Source organism: Mastomys coucha, unplaced genomic scaffold (assembly GCF_008632895.1).
Source record: "Mastomys coucha isolate ucsf_1 unplaced genomic scaffold, UCSF_Mcou_1 pScaffold5, whole genome shotgun sequence".
NCBI lineage: Eukaryota > Metazoa > Chordata > Mammalia > Rodentia > Muridae > Mastomys > Mastomys coucha.
In genome coordinates this window covers 63,750,778-63,764,893 of record NW_022196911.1, presented here as the reverse complement: position 1 = coordinate 63,764,893, position 14,116 = coordinate 63,750,778, and the positions used below count along the sequence as shown (strand labels likewise).

Below are 14,116 nucleotides of genomic sequence, written 5' to 3'. Positions count from 1 at the left end.
GCCAGCTCCTCCCACCAGCCCCCGCCCTCCCACCCACCAGCCTGCCAGCTCCTCCCACCAGCCCCGGCCCTCCCACCTACCAGCCTGCCAGCTCCTCCCACCAGCCCCTCCTTCAGCAGCCCTCCCATCAGCTCCTCCCACCAGCCCCTCCCACCAGCCCTCCCACCAGCCCCACCTTCAGCAGCCTTCCCCCACTTGCTCTTTCAGACAGCTGCATTCTTTGCTCTTTGAGACCCTTTGGGCTTGTCTGCTTCTGGCTACCTGAGAAAACATTCCCTGCTTTCCATGCCCATTGGGGAGCAGAGACTTTCTGTAAGTCTAGACTGCCTTTGGGTGTGTATATTAAACTAATCCTGAGCTCCACTGACATCGTCTTTGGCTTTAAGAATGGGTCATGTAGCCGGGTCGTTGTGGCACACGCCTTTATTCCCAGCACTTGGGAGGCAGAGGCAGGCGGATTTATGAGTTCAGAGGCCAGCCTGGTCTACAGAGTGAGTTCCAGGACAGCCAGGGCTATACAGAGAAACCCTGTCTCAAACAAACAAACAAACAAACAGAATGGGTAATGATTTTCCTCTGTTCCTGGGATGAGGTCAGAGATAAAATGCCACTGCTACTCTCCCTCCCTCCCTCTCTCCCTCCTTCCTTGCCCCCTCTCCCAATACTATATTGACTTGAATGAGAATGTTGTTCGTACACTCAGATATTTGAACGATTAGCCCCAGTTGGTGGCGCTGTTTGGTGGTGGAACAGTTAGCAGGTTTAACTGAAAGAAGTATGTCACTGGGGTCTGGGGTCAGGCTTTGAGAGTTTATTTTTTGTTTTTGTTTTTGTTTTTTCTTTCTTTCTTTCTTTCTTTCTTTCTTTCTTTCTTTCTTTCTTTCTTTCTTCCTTTCTTTCTTTCTTTTTTTCCTGAGACAGGGTTTCTCTATGTAGCTCTGGCTGTCCTGAAACTCCCTCTGTAGACCAAGCTGGTCTGGAACTCAGAGATCCACCTTCCTCTGCCTCTGGGGTGCTGGGATTAAAGGCATGCACATCTGGCAAGGGCTCTGAGAGTTTGAAGCTGCCTCTCTGTTTGCTCTCGCTGCTTCATGCTCGTGTTGGACGATGTGAGCTCTCAGCTTCCTGCCGCCATGCCTGCCCGAGGTTTGCTGCCATTCCTTCCTGCCACAGTGGACCCTCATCCCTCTGGAACCCTGAGCCAAAACGGACTCTTTCTACAGTTGCTCTTTGGTCATGACATTTTGGCACAGCAACAGTAAAGTAACTAATATGGACTCCCTGGTTCAAAGGACCCCACCAGCCCAGGGACTCCATCTAGTTGACCGGAAGAAGCTCAAGTTTCACCCCCTTACACTTTTTCTATTTCTCCCCCACCCTACAGTCATGAGGCCATGGATCATAGGGCCAAGAACTCTACTATGGCTTTGTCACTGATGTGTGTGGCGGTTTGTATATGCTTGGCCCAGGGACTGGCACTATTTGGAGGTGTGGCCTTGTTGGAGTAGGTATGTCACTGTGGGCTTGGGCTTTGAGATGCCCTCCCCCCATCTTCGCTGCCTGGAAGACAGTCTTCTCTTAGCAGCCTTCAGATGAAGATGTAGAACTCTTAGCTCCTCCTGCACCACGCCTGCCTGGATGCTGCCGTGTTCCCACCTTGATGATAATGGACTGAACCTCTGAACCTGTAAGCCAGCCCCAATTAAATGTTGTCTTTATAAGAGTTGCCTTGGTCATGGAGTCTGTTCATAGCAGTAAAACTTTAATGAAGACAATGTGCAACTTTTCTTTTTTACCTGAAACGTCAGTTTTTCTTATTCTTTAAGCTCTGGCTTTCCTGAAGCTTCCCTATGTTCCTGCCTTTGCTTGAATGAGTCCTTAAGTTATGAAAAATGAGGAGAGGAAAGAGGAGGGGAACTGACCACAGCGATGAATATGGCACAAACATGTTATCCAGCCAAAGTGAATTCCTTTGGCTTAGGTTAAGTTCTGTCTTCTGACTTCTTGTGCAGTACAAATAGGGCTGTGGCCATGGACCAGTGGGTAAAGGTACTTGCTGCCAAGCTTGACAACTTGAGTTTTGTTTCCAGGACCCACAGTGTGGAAGGAAACAACAAATTCCCACAAACTGTCCTCTGACCTACATACTTATAATGTGGCGCGCGCGCGCGCGCACACACACACACACACACACACACACAAACCACACGGAAGCAGTAACACTTTAGTGTGTTTTTATTGAGACTATCACTTTCTTCTTTACTGAGACAGACTGACCCACCTTGGCACAGGTGAATCATGGCCTGAGAGCTGGAAAAGATGATACGGACTCAAAAGGAAGCAGGAACAGTATTCACGACCTACTTCCCATTTCTTCCTCAGCTACAAGGCTCTGTACGAATATCGAACCCATCAGCTCTGACCCCCTTTTTATATATTGTGGTCAAACCCAAGGCCTCCCATATACTAGGCACGTGTTCTAATACTCAATCACCAACTATACCTGCAGCTATCTGACACCAGTTCTCAGGACTCCCTAGGAAGCTGGAGTGGATGGTAGATGAGAAATGAACATCATTACAAGAAAGATGTTTCTGGGAGAAGCTGGGTTGTGTATGCCTCGGCTCATCTCATTCCAGCTTTGTCCAGCAAAATGGCAGCCTTGGGATGGGTCCTCCTTTATCACATGCCCCCTTATTCATTACAGTCCTGGCTCTTTTAATTCCCAGGCATTCTCTGGCTCCTGGTCCAAGCAGAGCTGCCCAGTGGGGCTATCAGTGTGAATGTTGTGGATGAGTAGGTAGTGTTTCCTGCTTCTTGGGTCTGCTGCCCCTAGATCCAGATCTCCCACTGTCCTGGCAGGCTCACTGGATGATGCCAGAGAATGTGTTGATGGGCATCAGGAGAGAATTGGGCTTGGCCATGTTCCTTTCTGTCTCCTGCCCATGTGAATTGAGTGCTGACGTCTTGGATTTCTGGGTCCGTGAACATGGCTCTGGGCAGGGACCAGCCTCAAATCTGCAATGGGGAAGAGACCAGCTTAGAAAGTAATCTGGGACCAGATTTGCCCAGCACATTTAAAAGGCAGACAAACTGTTGTAGGGAACAGAAGGGGAGTTATAAAGAAGACAGAGGACAAATCCAAGAGGGAGGTCATTGTGCCCCAAGGTTCTCTGATAGTGGGGGAGATGCTTGTATCTAGGCCACCATATCTTTGTGTCTACCTTCCTGGGGAAAACCTGCAAAAGTTCCAAAATAGGGGTTTGGATGCCCCCAAAGGGGAGCCTGTGATGAAAGACCAGTGCAGGCAGGGGGGTTGAAGCAGGATTTTCAGGCGGTGTGTGCCCCAAGGAGTCCTGGGAACATTTAGTACTAGCCTCAAGTCTTAGGGCAGTGGCCTGAAACCTGCCTGGCCACAGATCTGACTCTGATAAGTAGCCTGGGCCAAGGGCAGGAGACTGTGGGCATTCAGAGTTTCCCTGTGGGGTCAGGAGTCCTAGAAGTAGAAAGCCCCACTCACCTGACCACATCCCTGAAAGTCCGCCTGCCGTCCTTGTCCAGCCACAGTGTGAGCAGCCTCTGGTCTTGGCTCTGGACTTGGATACTGGATGTCCGGAAGGTGTTCGTTGATGTCTACATCAGAGAAGAGTTTGTGCAAATGTCACCTTTGCTCAGCAGTTGGCTCTGCCAACACTTTCTATCTGGGATCTGGTGCGTCTCTTCTGTATATCCCAAGGGGTTCTTGCTCTTTTCCTGCTAGTGACTGAGCAGCAGCTGCATAAATTGTCTCTGGGTTGCCCACACACGTGGATGCTGCTTCAGTTCTGCAGCTCTTTTCTTGGCCTTCTACACTTCTTTGTGAATACAAATCAGAATGCTGTGGGCAGTGCATGCTGGGTTATCAAATTAGAGTATGGCAACCATATTGCCAGGTGACCCCCAGTTCTCAGCATTAAATTATATGCACAGTTCTTTACCGGGGACAATCAGAGATAGGGGGTCTGGAAAACAGTCAAATAAAACTCTAATCCAGGCCAGGCATTGGTGACGCATGCCTTTAACGTCAGCACTTGGGAGGCAGAAGGCAGGCGGATTTCTGAGTTTGAGGCCAGCCTGGTCTACAGAGTTAGTTCCAAGACAGCCAGGGCTATACAGAGAAACCCCGTCTCAAACAAAATGAAACAAAAACTCTAATCCAGTGGGAAGCAGCCCCTAGACACCCTTCTGACTCCACACAGACTGTAGCAGAAATTTTAGCAGTGCCTGTTGTATCTGGTGTGAATCTGGAGGGATGCCACCTCAGCTTTGAAGTAGCCTTTGTCAGTGATTGTTATCTGAGATTTTATGGGGTTGTTCTTTTGAAGGATTCTCAGAGCCCTTGCTTAACTTAGTCTCGAAGTCTCTGAGAATTGCTTAGGTGATGGGCTGTTCAAGGTAACCAGATAAGAAGTTTCAGTGTGCCAGAAACTGACTCGCACTTTTAGCCTTTTGTGTGACAGTATACAGAGCTTCCAGGAAGCTGGCAGTGCTTGGTCCTTGAGCGGCCGATCCCCCTGCTGCTGAGAAGTTTAAATTCATCCTGCAGAGTCTCTCTTCTCTTCAGTCAACTGTCCCTGATAAACCAGAACGCCGACAACAGACAGGAGCTTTGGGTGGTACACGGACAGCCCCAGTGTTAGGAAGCCTCCGAGACAGTTTCTCTCAAGTGTCTTCAACCCTGGATGCTTATAGTAATCACACAAGGGGCAGAACAGGTGTAAAGGTCAGAGGTCGGGGAACACTGGAGCTGACAGGTGTCTTCTGGACATGACAGGACCAGTGAGTGCGCTCTCAGACTCAGCAGCTGTGGTTGCCTCTACAAGACCTGCACATGGATCAAGCCAGTCAACGTCCTAGCACGGAGCGGGAAGGGTTCAGGAACCCTGTGCTTGTTACTTTTTCCTTTCTTTTCTTTTTCTTTTTCTTTTCTTTCTTTTTTTTTTTTTTTCAAGACAGGGTTTCTCCGTGTAGCCCTGGCTGTCCTGGAACTCACTCTGTAGACTGGGCTGGCCTCAAACTCAGAAATCTGCCTGTCTCTGCCTCCCAAGTGCTGGGATTTAAGGTATGTTGCCACCACTGCCTGGCACTTGTTACTTTTTCAACTTGACACCAACTAGTGTCCTGCGAGGAGAACCTCAATTAAGGGAGTGCTTCCATCCATTGGGCTGTAGGCAACTCTATAGAGTTTTGTTTTTTTATTTAAATTAGGGATTGATTTTGGAGTCTACTGTGGGCAAGCCGTCCTGGTTATGTAAGAAAGCAGGTTGAGCAAGCAGTAAACAAGTATTCCTCCATGGTGCCTCCTTCAGGTCCTCCTTCCAGGTTCTTGCTTAAGTTACTTTCCTAGCTTCCCACAATGATGGATTGTAAGCTATAAGCTGAAATAAAATGTTTCCTCTCCGGGTTTTTTTTTTTTTTTTTTTTTTTTGGTCAGTGTTTTATTAGCAAGAGAAATGCAAACAAGGACAAGTCCTCACAGAGGAGCTTGCAAACAGGGGATGGCTTCCAGGAACGGAGAGTCAGTTTTATTTAAGGGTGTGGCCCCGGTGGGTCCACAAGTCTCCAGTGGATGGGACTCAGGAGGCAGGTGGATCTCTGTGAGTTCCAAGCCGGCCAAGGCTACCTAGTGAGTGCATAGAATAGTGTGTGGGACACAACACTGCGTTCGTGTTGGATGGGCATTATTATTGCTGTTGTTCCTGTTCATTGTAATAATTTCATATGAGTGCAAGCATAAACAGTGGTCTTAGTGATGAAGAAGGAAACCCGCTGTCTATTCTTTCTCTTTGTCTCCTAGCCTAAAGCCCTTTCCTCTTCTCCTCCTTCCCTCGGGTGAATCTGAGCAAGTGAGCACCGACTGAAGAAAGACACACTCGAGCCTCCATTAGATGGAGAAGAGCAGACCCCATGACTGAGGGTGCCAGAGAGGAAAGAGGATGCCTGGCTGTGCAGGAGAACCTCAAGCACTTTGGATTCCCCTGGAACCCTTAGCTATGAGGGAGGAGGGAGGAGTGTGTCGTGGGCAGGTGAGCAGGCCGAGGAGCCCAGTGGGCAGTAACCGACTGGTACTAGATGGTTGTCTACCCTGGGGGAGTCACTAGTCACCTTCCAGGAGCACCCACAGAAACTGTAGAAGGATGAGATCCTGCACAAGGAGGGGTCCAGGGGAAGCCAGGGTTATTCAGTTTACAGGTTATGTTCAAGCTGACCATAGGGATATAGATTGAAGGAATGGGGGCTGCCCAAGTGAGGAGAATGAGATGAGAGGATCTGAGTGTGGCCTGCTGAGCTCCCCCAAGGAAGGACTCAGCACACTGACTCTAATTCAGTGTTTTTTCCCCTGCTGCACACAGGGCGTGTTTGGCACAATCCAGGCTCACACTGTAGAAGACCAGAGGCCATCCACTAGCCTCCTCTCACACACCTCTCTGTTGCAGTTGCCTCTGGGGTCTCTTGGGCTATGGATTATGAGGGCAACACACATCTATAATGCAGCTATGGAGGCCAGTGGCAAGGGCCAGCTGCAGGCTTTGCCGAGGGTGTCAAGATGGAGGACAGGCAAGGCTTCTGCTCCCTGTTGGCATTGCTGTGTTCCACACCCAAAGCCTCCTTTCTTCTGCCCTTGCCTCGCTGCTGTCACTCCTGTCAGTCAAGCAGCCAAGCCAGCCAAAGACAGGACCGCCAAGGCAGCCACAGGGCTCTTGCTGTTCCCAGCTGGGAACACCTCCTCTCCAGCTCACCAAGAACTTCCCTGCCATGGCTTGGTGCTTACCATCTAATGAAACCTGCCAGGGTTCCAGGAGAGGAAACACAGCTACTGGAATCTCGCTTAGCAAGTCAGAAGGAAATGAAAAAACAGGAACTTGCTGGGTTGATTTGCTTAGAGAGCCAAAAGCCCCTGGCCAGGTTATTTAATGAGGTCATTAAGCAGAGGAACTGACTCTCAAAGAGAAGTTAAGATGACAAAGCCTACCTAACAACTTCAAGCTTAAGCACCATGCCGTCCCAGGCTAAGTTAGATCTGAACCAGACAGTGTATCTCTGAGCAATTAAAGCTCTAATACCACAGATAGCTGGCCTCAGAGAAAGTGAGCTACTGGTTCAGGGTTGAGAAGCTCTAAGCTCTAGGTGACCAGCAACGTGCTGTGTGCCAGATACATAGAGTTCTGGAAACATCAAGATGAGGGCCCTGTCCCATGCCATTTACATAGCTTCAGTGTCCCCATGGCTGTGTCCCCAGGGATAAAGGGAGAGCACAAAGGTGGGGTACCCAGCTCACCAGGAAGTAGGGAGTAAGGAAGATATTGAGGGGAAGGTATATCATCAGGGCAGGCCTCCCGGTACATGGGAGGTCCATGGCCCCTGCATCCTGTCACAAGGTTAGGCAAAAGGCTATGGGAACAAAGATAACTCAGCAAAGGCCAAAGGTGGGATTTCTGAAACACTTTCAAATTCCCAGGCAGGAAATTGAAATATAAAGGTTAAAAAAAAAAAAAAAGAAGAACAAATTTGGGGAAATATTTCAAAACCATGAGACAAACAGAAGGATGATGTTCTCATATAAAACCAGGATACCATGGTTTCAGTATAGGTGAGAACGCACACAGGAAACAAACAAAAAGAAATAGCTATCAGTAGTAAATGTGAGAAAAAAAATTATTGTCACTAATTTGGAGTGACAGAAATCCAGATTGAAACAATCAAAATTTTGATGGTCAGAGTCACAAAGTTGAAGCGCGTCAGCCAGTGTATTGGCTGCCTTCCAAAACCAGCATTGACACATGGCAATGCGGGTGGGGTGTGCAGATCAGTGCGGTGAAACGTCCTGATGTGTGGGTGTCAGCTCACTAGGGAAGGCTTTTAAAAGCATAATCATGAGTTTCAGCATCAGTTTAAGCCTAAGTGTGTTCACCATAGCATGCTCATAACCATGAAAGAAGAGCATTGAATCATACAAAAATATTTCACCAATCAGTATAAGTATATGCACCCATTATGAAGTAATATTTAATGACATAAACAAGGTCCCATCAGGACACATGCATAAAGCCTTCATATATATTATGTATATATTAATATAATATGTAACATGTAGCTATTATATGGGTCTCTCTTGGTTGGCCTGGAATTCACTATGTAGACCAGGTTGGCCTTGAACTCACAGACATCTCTCTGCCTCTGCTTCCAGAGTTCTGGTTAAAAGCAAGCACTCCCATTCCCAGCCTACTTTCACATATTTTGAGCAAGAACATTGCTATAAACAATTATTCACTGTATCTATCAATTATAATAAGGGCATATAGTGAAAAACCAAAGTATTTATTTAATATTCAAAGTATTACCAGTCATCCTAACCATGCACTGAGATTACGAGTAAACTTGTTTTCCACATATAGATGAAGACATTATCTTGTAGTAAAGAAGTGGAAAGACTGAAAGGGGACAGTGGCCTTGCAATATGGAGGTGACCTTGCTGCAGAGGGGTAGACTCAATGACATAGCTCACAGGCAAAGGGGTCCTGGATAAGAGCCTCAGACTTCTAGAAGTGTCCTGTTCTTTTCAAAGATTTATTTATTTATTTTATGTATGGGAGTACATACACTATCTTCAGCCACACCAGAAGAGGGCATGGGATCCCATTACAGATGGTTTTAAGCCACCACCACGTGGTTGCTGGGAATTGAACTCAGGACCTCTGGAAGAGCAGCCAGTGCTCTTAACCACTGAGCCATCTTTCCAGTCCCCTGGAAGGATCTTTTTAAAAGCTTGAGTGACATAAGAGAAATGAACTGCAAATAACAGCCAGAGAGAAAGCGTGGCGGAGGTCGAGTTTCTTGTCCATTTCTAGGATGGAAAGAAGACCTGTGCCTGTTTGTGAAGGAAGGAAGGAAGAGAGAGAGAGAGAGAGAGAGAGAGAGAGAGAGGAATCAAAGGCAGAGAAAGCAAAAAGAGATTCCAAGAATCAACAGGAGTGACATCAATACTCTGGGTGAGCAGCTGTTTGCTGGAACCTGGTCAGTGTGGGTGCAGGCCGTATAGCCCAGAAGCTTTATCAGCGTCCGACCTGTCTGGTGGGTGGTGCATAGGAGCCCGTGTCAGTGATCATGTCGTTCAGGTGTAATCATGGAGCTCTGAGGTCAGGTTAAGTGTAAGTGAAGTTGAGAGAGGGCCATCGGAGAGGAAGAAAATGGGTGAGTCTCATCCCTCGATCACTAAATGTCAGCAAGGCAAAGCCAAGGGGCACGGGTTGGTCAGTGAGGCAATGAGGATCAGAGAGCTGCATGAGTGCCATCTGTCATGTAGGAGTCTGGTTGTGGGGCAGTGGTCAGGATGACATGTGTGGGCAAATGTGGTTGTCAGGGGTGGCAGTCCTCCAATGGGCTGCAGACAGAAGGCAGGCAGGTGCTCCGTGCCCGCCTTACACTGCAGAGCCCTTGCATTTCCCATTGCATTGATTGGAAAGTCCCACAGCAGGTGTGAAGGGCCCCCATCAGCTCCCCCTCTCTGAGTACCTTCCCCTTGGGCTCCCTCACCAGCTTCCTATTACCCTCTGCCTGTCCCCCCTTCCTAGTTCACACAAACTCACCGTGAATGACCTTCCTGCCAGATTGGAGGACTTGACTACCTCCGTCACACTGACATGCAGACAGGAGCACTCTGTGGCAGAGGCAGCATTTGGTGAGGTACAGTGGGAGAACCCTGAAACTGAATAAAATGGGGGGTATGTGAGTGGGGCATATGTGAACTGGAGATTCCAGGTCCTAAAAATACACCGTACACCTGCCTTCCTATTCTGCTTCCAGTTTACTGGGCCCTATGGCCTCTACTTCTGGGTTCTGTGTTGGCTCTAACCAAGCTTCTGTTTTTCCTACCCCATCTCCTTCCTTGGAGAATCAACTACATTTCTGAACCCATAGTGATCCCCACTCCAAACCCCAGAGTTACAAATTGAGAAAACGGTCTCATGTAGCGCTGGAGCTCAGAGATTTACCTGTCTCTGCTTCCTGAGTGCTGGGATCAAAGGCATTGCCATCATACTGGGCTTTGCCTTTCTTTGTGTTTTGTTTTGTTTTTCTGTGATGGTTTCTCTGTGTAGCCCTGGCTGTCCTGGAACTCACTCTGTAGACCAGGCTAGCTTTGAACTCACAAAGATATGCTTGCCTCTGCCCCTGTCCCTGCCCCTGCCCCTGCCCCTACCCTTGCCTCTGCCTCCTGGGCGCTGAGACGAAAGGTATGCACCACCACTGCCATACATATTTTTAAAAAATTCATTCAGTAGTGTTGGAACTTCAACCTGGGACCTTAAATGTACCAGATAAACATTTTATCAGCAAGCCATCCCCTATCCCCAACCCCAAACCACTCTCTTAATAGTATATACTGCATCAAAAAGTTCCCACTGTGTGACCACTGTCAGGCTTCAGCCCTCTGTAACAACTTAAAGATGCTGCTTAGAGGATTTTGTGGATGTTTCTGGTCTCACCTGTTGTGATGGGCTTGGGGTTAGGATACAAGTCAGAGTCTTATGAAGGAAAAGGAAGGAATGTAATGATTCCCCTCCTGTCCTTCCTTCCTCCCCCCTCTCCTTCCTCCTCTTCTTCCACAAGGTTTCATATAGTCCTATGTAACCATGGTCGACCTTGATCTGGTCCCCTTTCCCCCAACCCCCGCCATCCTGAGCTTGCTCAAGTTTTAAGTGTGTAACACTAGGCTCCCATGAACACAGCTAACATTCATAGTTTACTAAGTATGTGCACACAAACAAGTGTCTATTACCTGTATTTTTTTGTTTAAAAGTATAAAAGTGACTCGTCATCTGCCCAAAGCCACACAGACAGCAAGCGGCAAAGATGTGTAAACTCTGCCTACCCAGCTCTGCCCCTGCTCTCTCAGCCCACTGTGTCAGTCTCCTCTAGATCACAGACCACTGGAAGAACTGAGTCTCCTTCATGAGGCTAACAATCTACAAGGAAAGAATGTCTTTCTAGAATATGGAAGAGTGTCACATGTCACCTAAAAGTTCAGCTCGCCTGGAAGTGGCCTTTTATGAAAGTGTTATTATTTCTTGAGTTTCTTCTTCCCTTTTATGCCAGATATCTGCAAAAATAATGATGCAGGAGACTGGGCAAGGGTATGCCAAGTTCGAGACCAGCCTGGTCTAAGAAGGACGGCCACAAATAACATGAGCAATGACACAGGGAATTTTAGAGACAGTCATCACTAGTAGCTGGACAGAAGAGGGGACAGAGTGGCTTCTTCACAAGGCTTCTGTGTACTTTCCTCTGGGATATTATTACAGTCACTCATTTTAAGACCAGTTTGTGGGTATGAAGTTTGACTTTCTTATGGCAAATGTTTCTTGAAGGCATATCTGTGACAGGTATGATGTAGGTCGGACTGGCTTGGAATTCGTGATCGTCTTACCTCAGCCTCCTAAGGGCTAGGGGGTTATAGACCTGGGCGACTGACTACACCTGCTGTGTGCCAGGTATGCTCTGCCTACTGTGGTGGGAGAGCATGGGGAGCAGATATATCTCTGCCTAGGTGAACTTTCTTGTATGCTTGAAAATGATCTCCCCCAAGTCTGTGTGGCTAACATCCCTGAAGCCTAAACTGGAATTGTGCAGTCCTCAGAGACTGGGGGGCAACAGAGAGGAGCATCGAGTGAATGGGCTTGGTTCAGAGCCGGTTTTGAGTCTCCAGCAGTGGTGACCTTGAGGTTATTTTCTTTGCTTCTGTTTCTCCTCGAAAGGAGTTGAGAATACTGATAATATCTGTCACAGAGAGTTCACGTGCTCAGGAAAAAAAATAATGTCCTGTACCTAACAGAGTGCTGCTAAATTAAGCCCCTGAAAAATGTGTTTGGTGATGGTAGTCTGTCACCACCTTTTGTCCTTCCAGGGGCCCAGGAGCTCTTCGTGAAAGCTAATATTGACAGTGTGCTATGTCTATATAAGCTGATTTTATTTTAACGGTCACTCCATTTCATTCATTCATTTATTTTTATTTTGGAACAATATGTAAAATCCAACACTTCCCAGCAGAAAGCTGCCGGCTCTGCAGGCCTAATTCAGAGTGTGTATGTGTGCGTGTTGTGGGGGTTCTGCTCCCATCCCCACGTCCTTCAACCTTCCAGCTCTGGAAGCCAATCCCAAAGCTGGAATAGCTTGGTTTGTCTGTCAGTGGAACACCTGAGGGCGGGGTCTTCCTTTATTCAAGATAGCCTGGTTTCAGTTCTTCCCAACCAGAGCTCTTTGACCTCAGGAAGTTGTGAGATAGCTCCCCAACATCCTCCGCTGCCGCTGCCCCGCCCAGCTGCAGCCCCGCCCATCTGCCACTCCTCCAACCTTGGCTTCCCTGTCTCCTAGCAGCTGACCCTGTTTCCTTCTTTCTCCCTGATTTTCTCCTCATCCCTCCCATTTCCCAACTCTGCATTCCCAGCTCCTCACCTTCAGTGTCACCAGGTGGAATGGCTTTCAGGACCAGCCCGGTGGCTCGCAGAGAAACAGTGACCTCTCGTGGTCTGTGGCTGAGCAGGGCCTGGGGATGGGAATTGAGCTGAAGAGGGAGTCCCAAGGACTTGCCTTTCCCCTGAATCTTCATGTCTCATTTCTCACACGCTTCCACCCTACCCTGAGGTTCTCCTTGGGTACGGATACCAATAAGGGACATGTGGGCAGAGGCTTAGCCATTCCTAATCCCCAAGGAGCCAATAAGAGTCCTAGATAGGTAGTTCACAAGAAACTAGCTTTCTTTCTTTCCACTTCTTTTTTTTTAAGATAGAGTCTCACTATATAGTCCTAGGTGGCCTCAGGCTCACAGAGATCCACCTGCCTCTGCTTCCCAAATGCTAGGCTTAAAGACATGCACCAATATGCCTATTCAACCTCTAATTTCTTAGAGCACATTGCTTCCTTGTCTACATGAAGGTCAACCTCGTCCCTACACCATCCTTGTAGATTGCTCTGGAGGCTGAAAGAGTCTGGTGGTATCTTCAAGAAAGGCTGGGGGATTCCTCTGGCTCTGTCTACAGCCCCCAGAGGCTGGTTTTCATTCACTGTGTCCCCTGGGTTCCCGTTGGCTATGGCAATGACACTGACCTTCTGGTAGCACATGGACAGCTCACCTCCTGTGCCCTCAGCTGCCCCTCTCCTTCTGGGTGAAGAGCCCTCTGAGGGAAGATAAGAGGGGATATAAGGTGAGAGCCCCTTCCCCATGTCTCTGAGGCATAGGTGCTGGATAGACATGGCCGTCGTCCCTGGATGGAGAGGCTACATCTTGGGAAGACCGCCTTTCAGTCTGGAAGTGCCCAGAGACAGAGGGAAGTGTGGCCCTGGCATTTTGCAGAGTCCCATGACACAGTAAGGTGACCATGGGAGTGACATCTGGTGAGAGACGCGAGTGAGGGTAGGGGCAGCTGAACCAGGGTGAGCTCTGGGAAATGGGGCGCAGAAGCTCACCTTTGGGGGACTTGGAGTCTTGGATCTTCACCTTCAGCTCAGTGAGGAAAATGTCCTCTGTAGGGTCATGACTCGAGTTGGTGAAGATCTAGAGAGAGGAAGGGAGAAGGGGGAGAGGGAAGGAAAGAGACGGGGAAGGAGGGAGTTTAGAGAAAGCTTCTGTCCCCACAGCCCAAGGAGCTCCACGCAACCACCTGCCCATGCTAGGTGCTAAGCTGCACAGTGACAGCCACACCCGTCCGGACCTTTTCAGCAATGTACGCTAATAATGCCTCCAGTCCTAAACTGGTTTGAGAAGTTCCTGTCTCTTACAACTGAGTCCTTCCAGAAACAAAAGAATGATGAGGAAGAATCAGGAGGTATTAATTCTGATCAAACCTATCTGCCAGATACAGGCAAAAGACACAAAATTCCAGCTCTATAGGAGGAGCAAGGTCAAGGGAGCAATCGTACGATATGGTGACCACAGCTCATAACAGCACATTGTATTTTTAATAAGAGCTGTAAGTAGGTTGTATTTGTGGCATGAAATGTAAGGGTGAAGTAATGCATACATTAGCCAGCCTAATTAATAGAGTTTCACATGGACATATCAAAAAATGGCTTGTCATGGCCA

The 14,116-nt window shown here is 48.3% G+C and overlaps 1 protein-coding gene across 2 annotated transcripts in view; it reads right to left on the bottom strand.

The window, feature by feature from the left end:
• Nucleotides 1-2,217: 2,217 nt before the first annotated feature.
• Pik3r6 (phosphoinositide-3-kinase regulatory subunit 6) overlaps nt 2,218-14,116 on the bottom strand; it is a 49,598-nt gene continuing 37,699 nt past the window's right edge. For both annotated transcript variants that reach the window (XM_031352778.1, XM_031352779.1), the window contains 6 exons: nt 13,501-13,588; nt 13,141-13,211; nt 12,490-12,580; nt 9,627-9,745; nt 3,521-3,633; nt 2,218-3,018 (listed from right to left, as the gene is read on the bottom strand). In XM_031352778.1, coding sequence (XP_031208638.1) covers nt 2,865-3,018; nt 3,521-3,633; nt 9,627-9,745; nt 12,490-12,580; nt 13,141-13,211; nt 13,501-13,588 — 636 coding nt within the window. In that variant the 3' untranslated portion in view covers nt 2,218-2,864. The remainder of the gene's footprint in view (nt 3,019-3,520; nt 3,634-9,626; nt 9,746-12,489; nt 12,581-13,140; nt 13,212-13,500; nt 13,589-14,116) is intronic.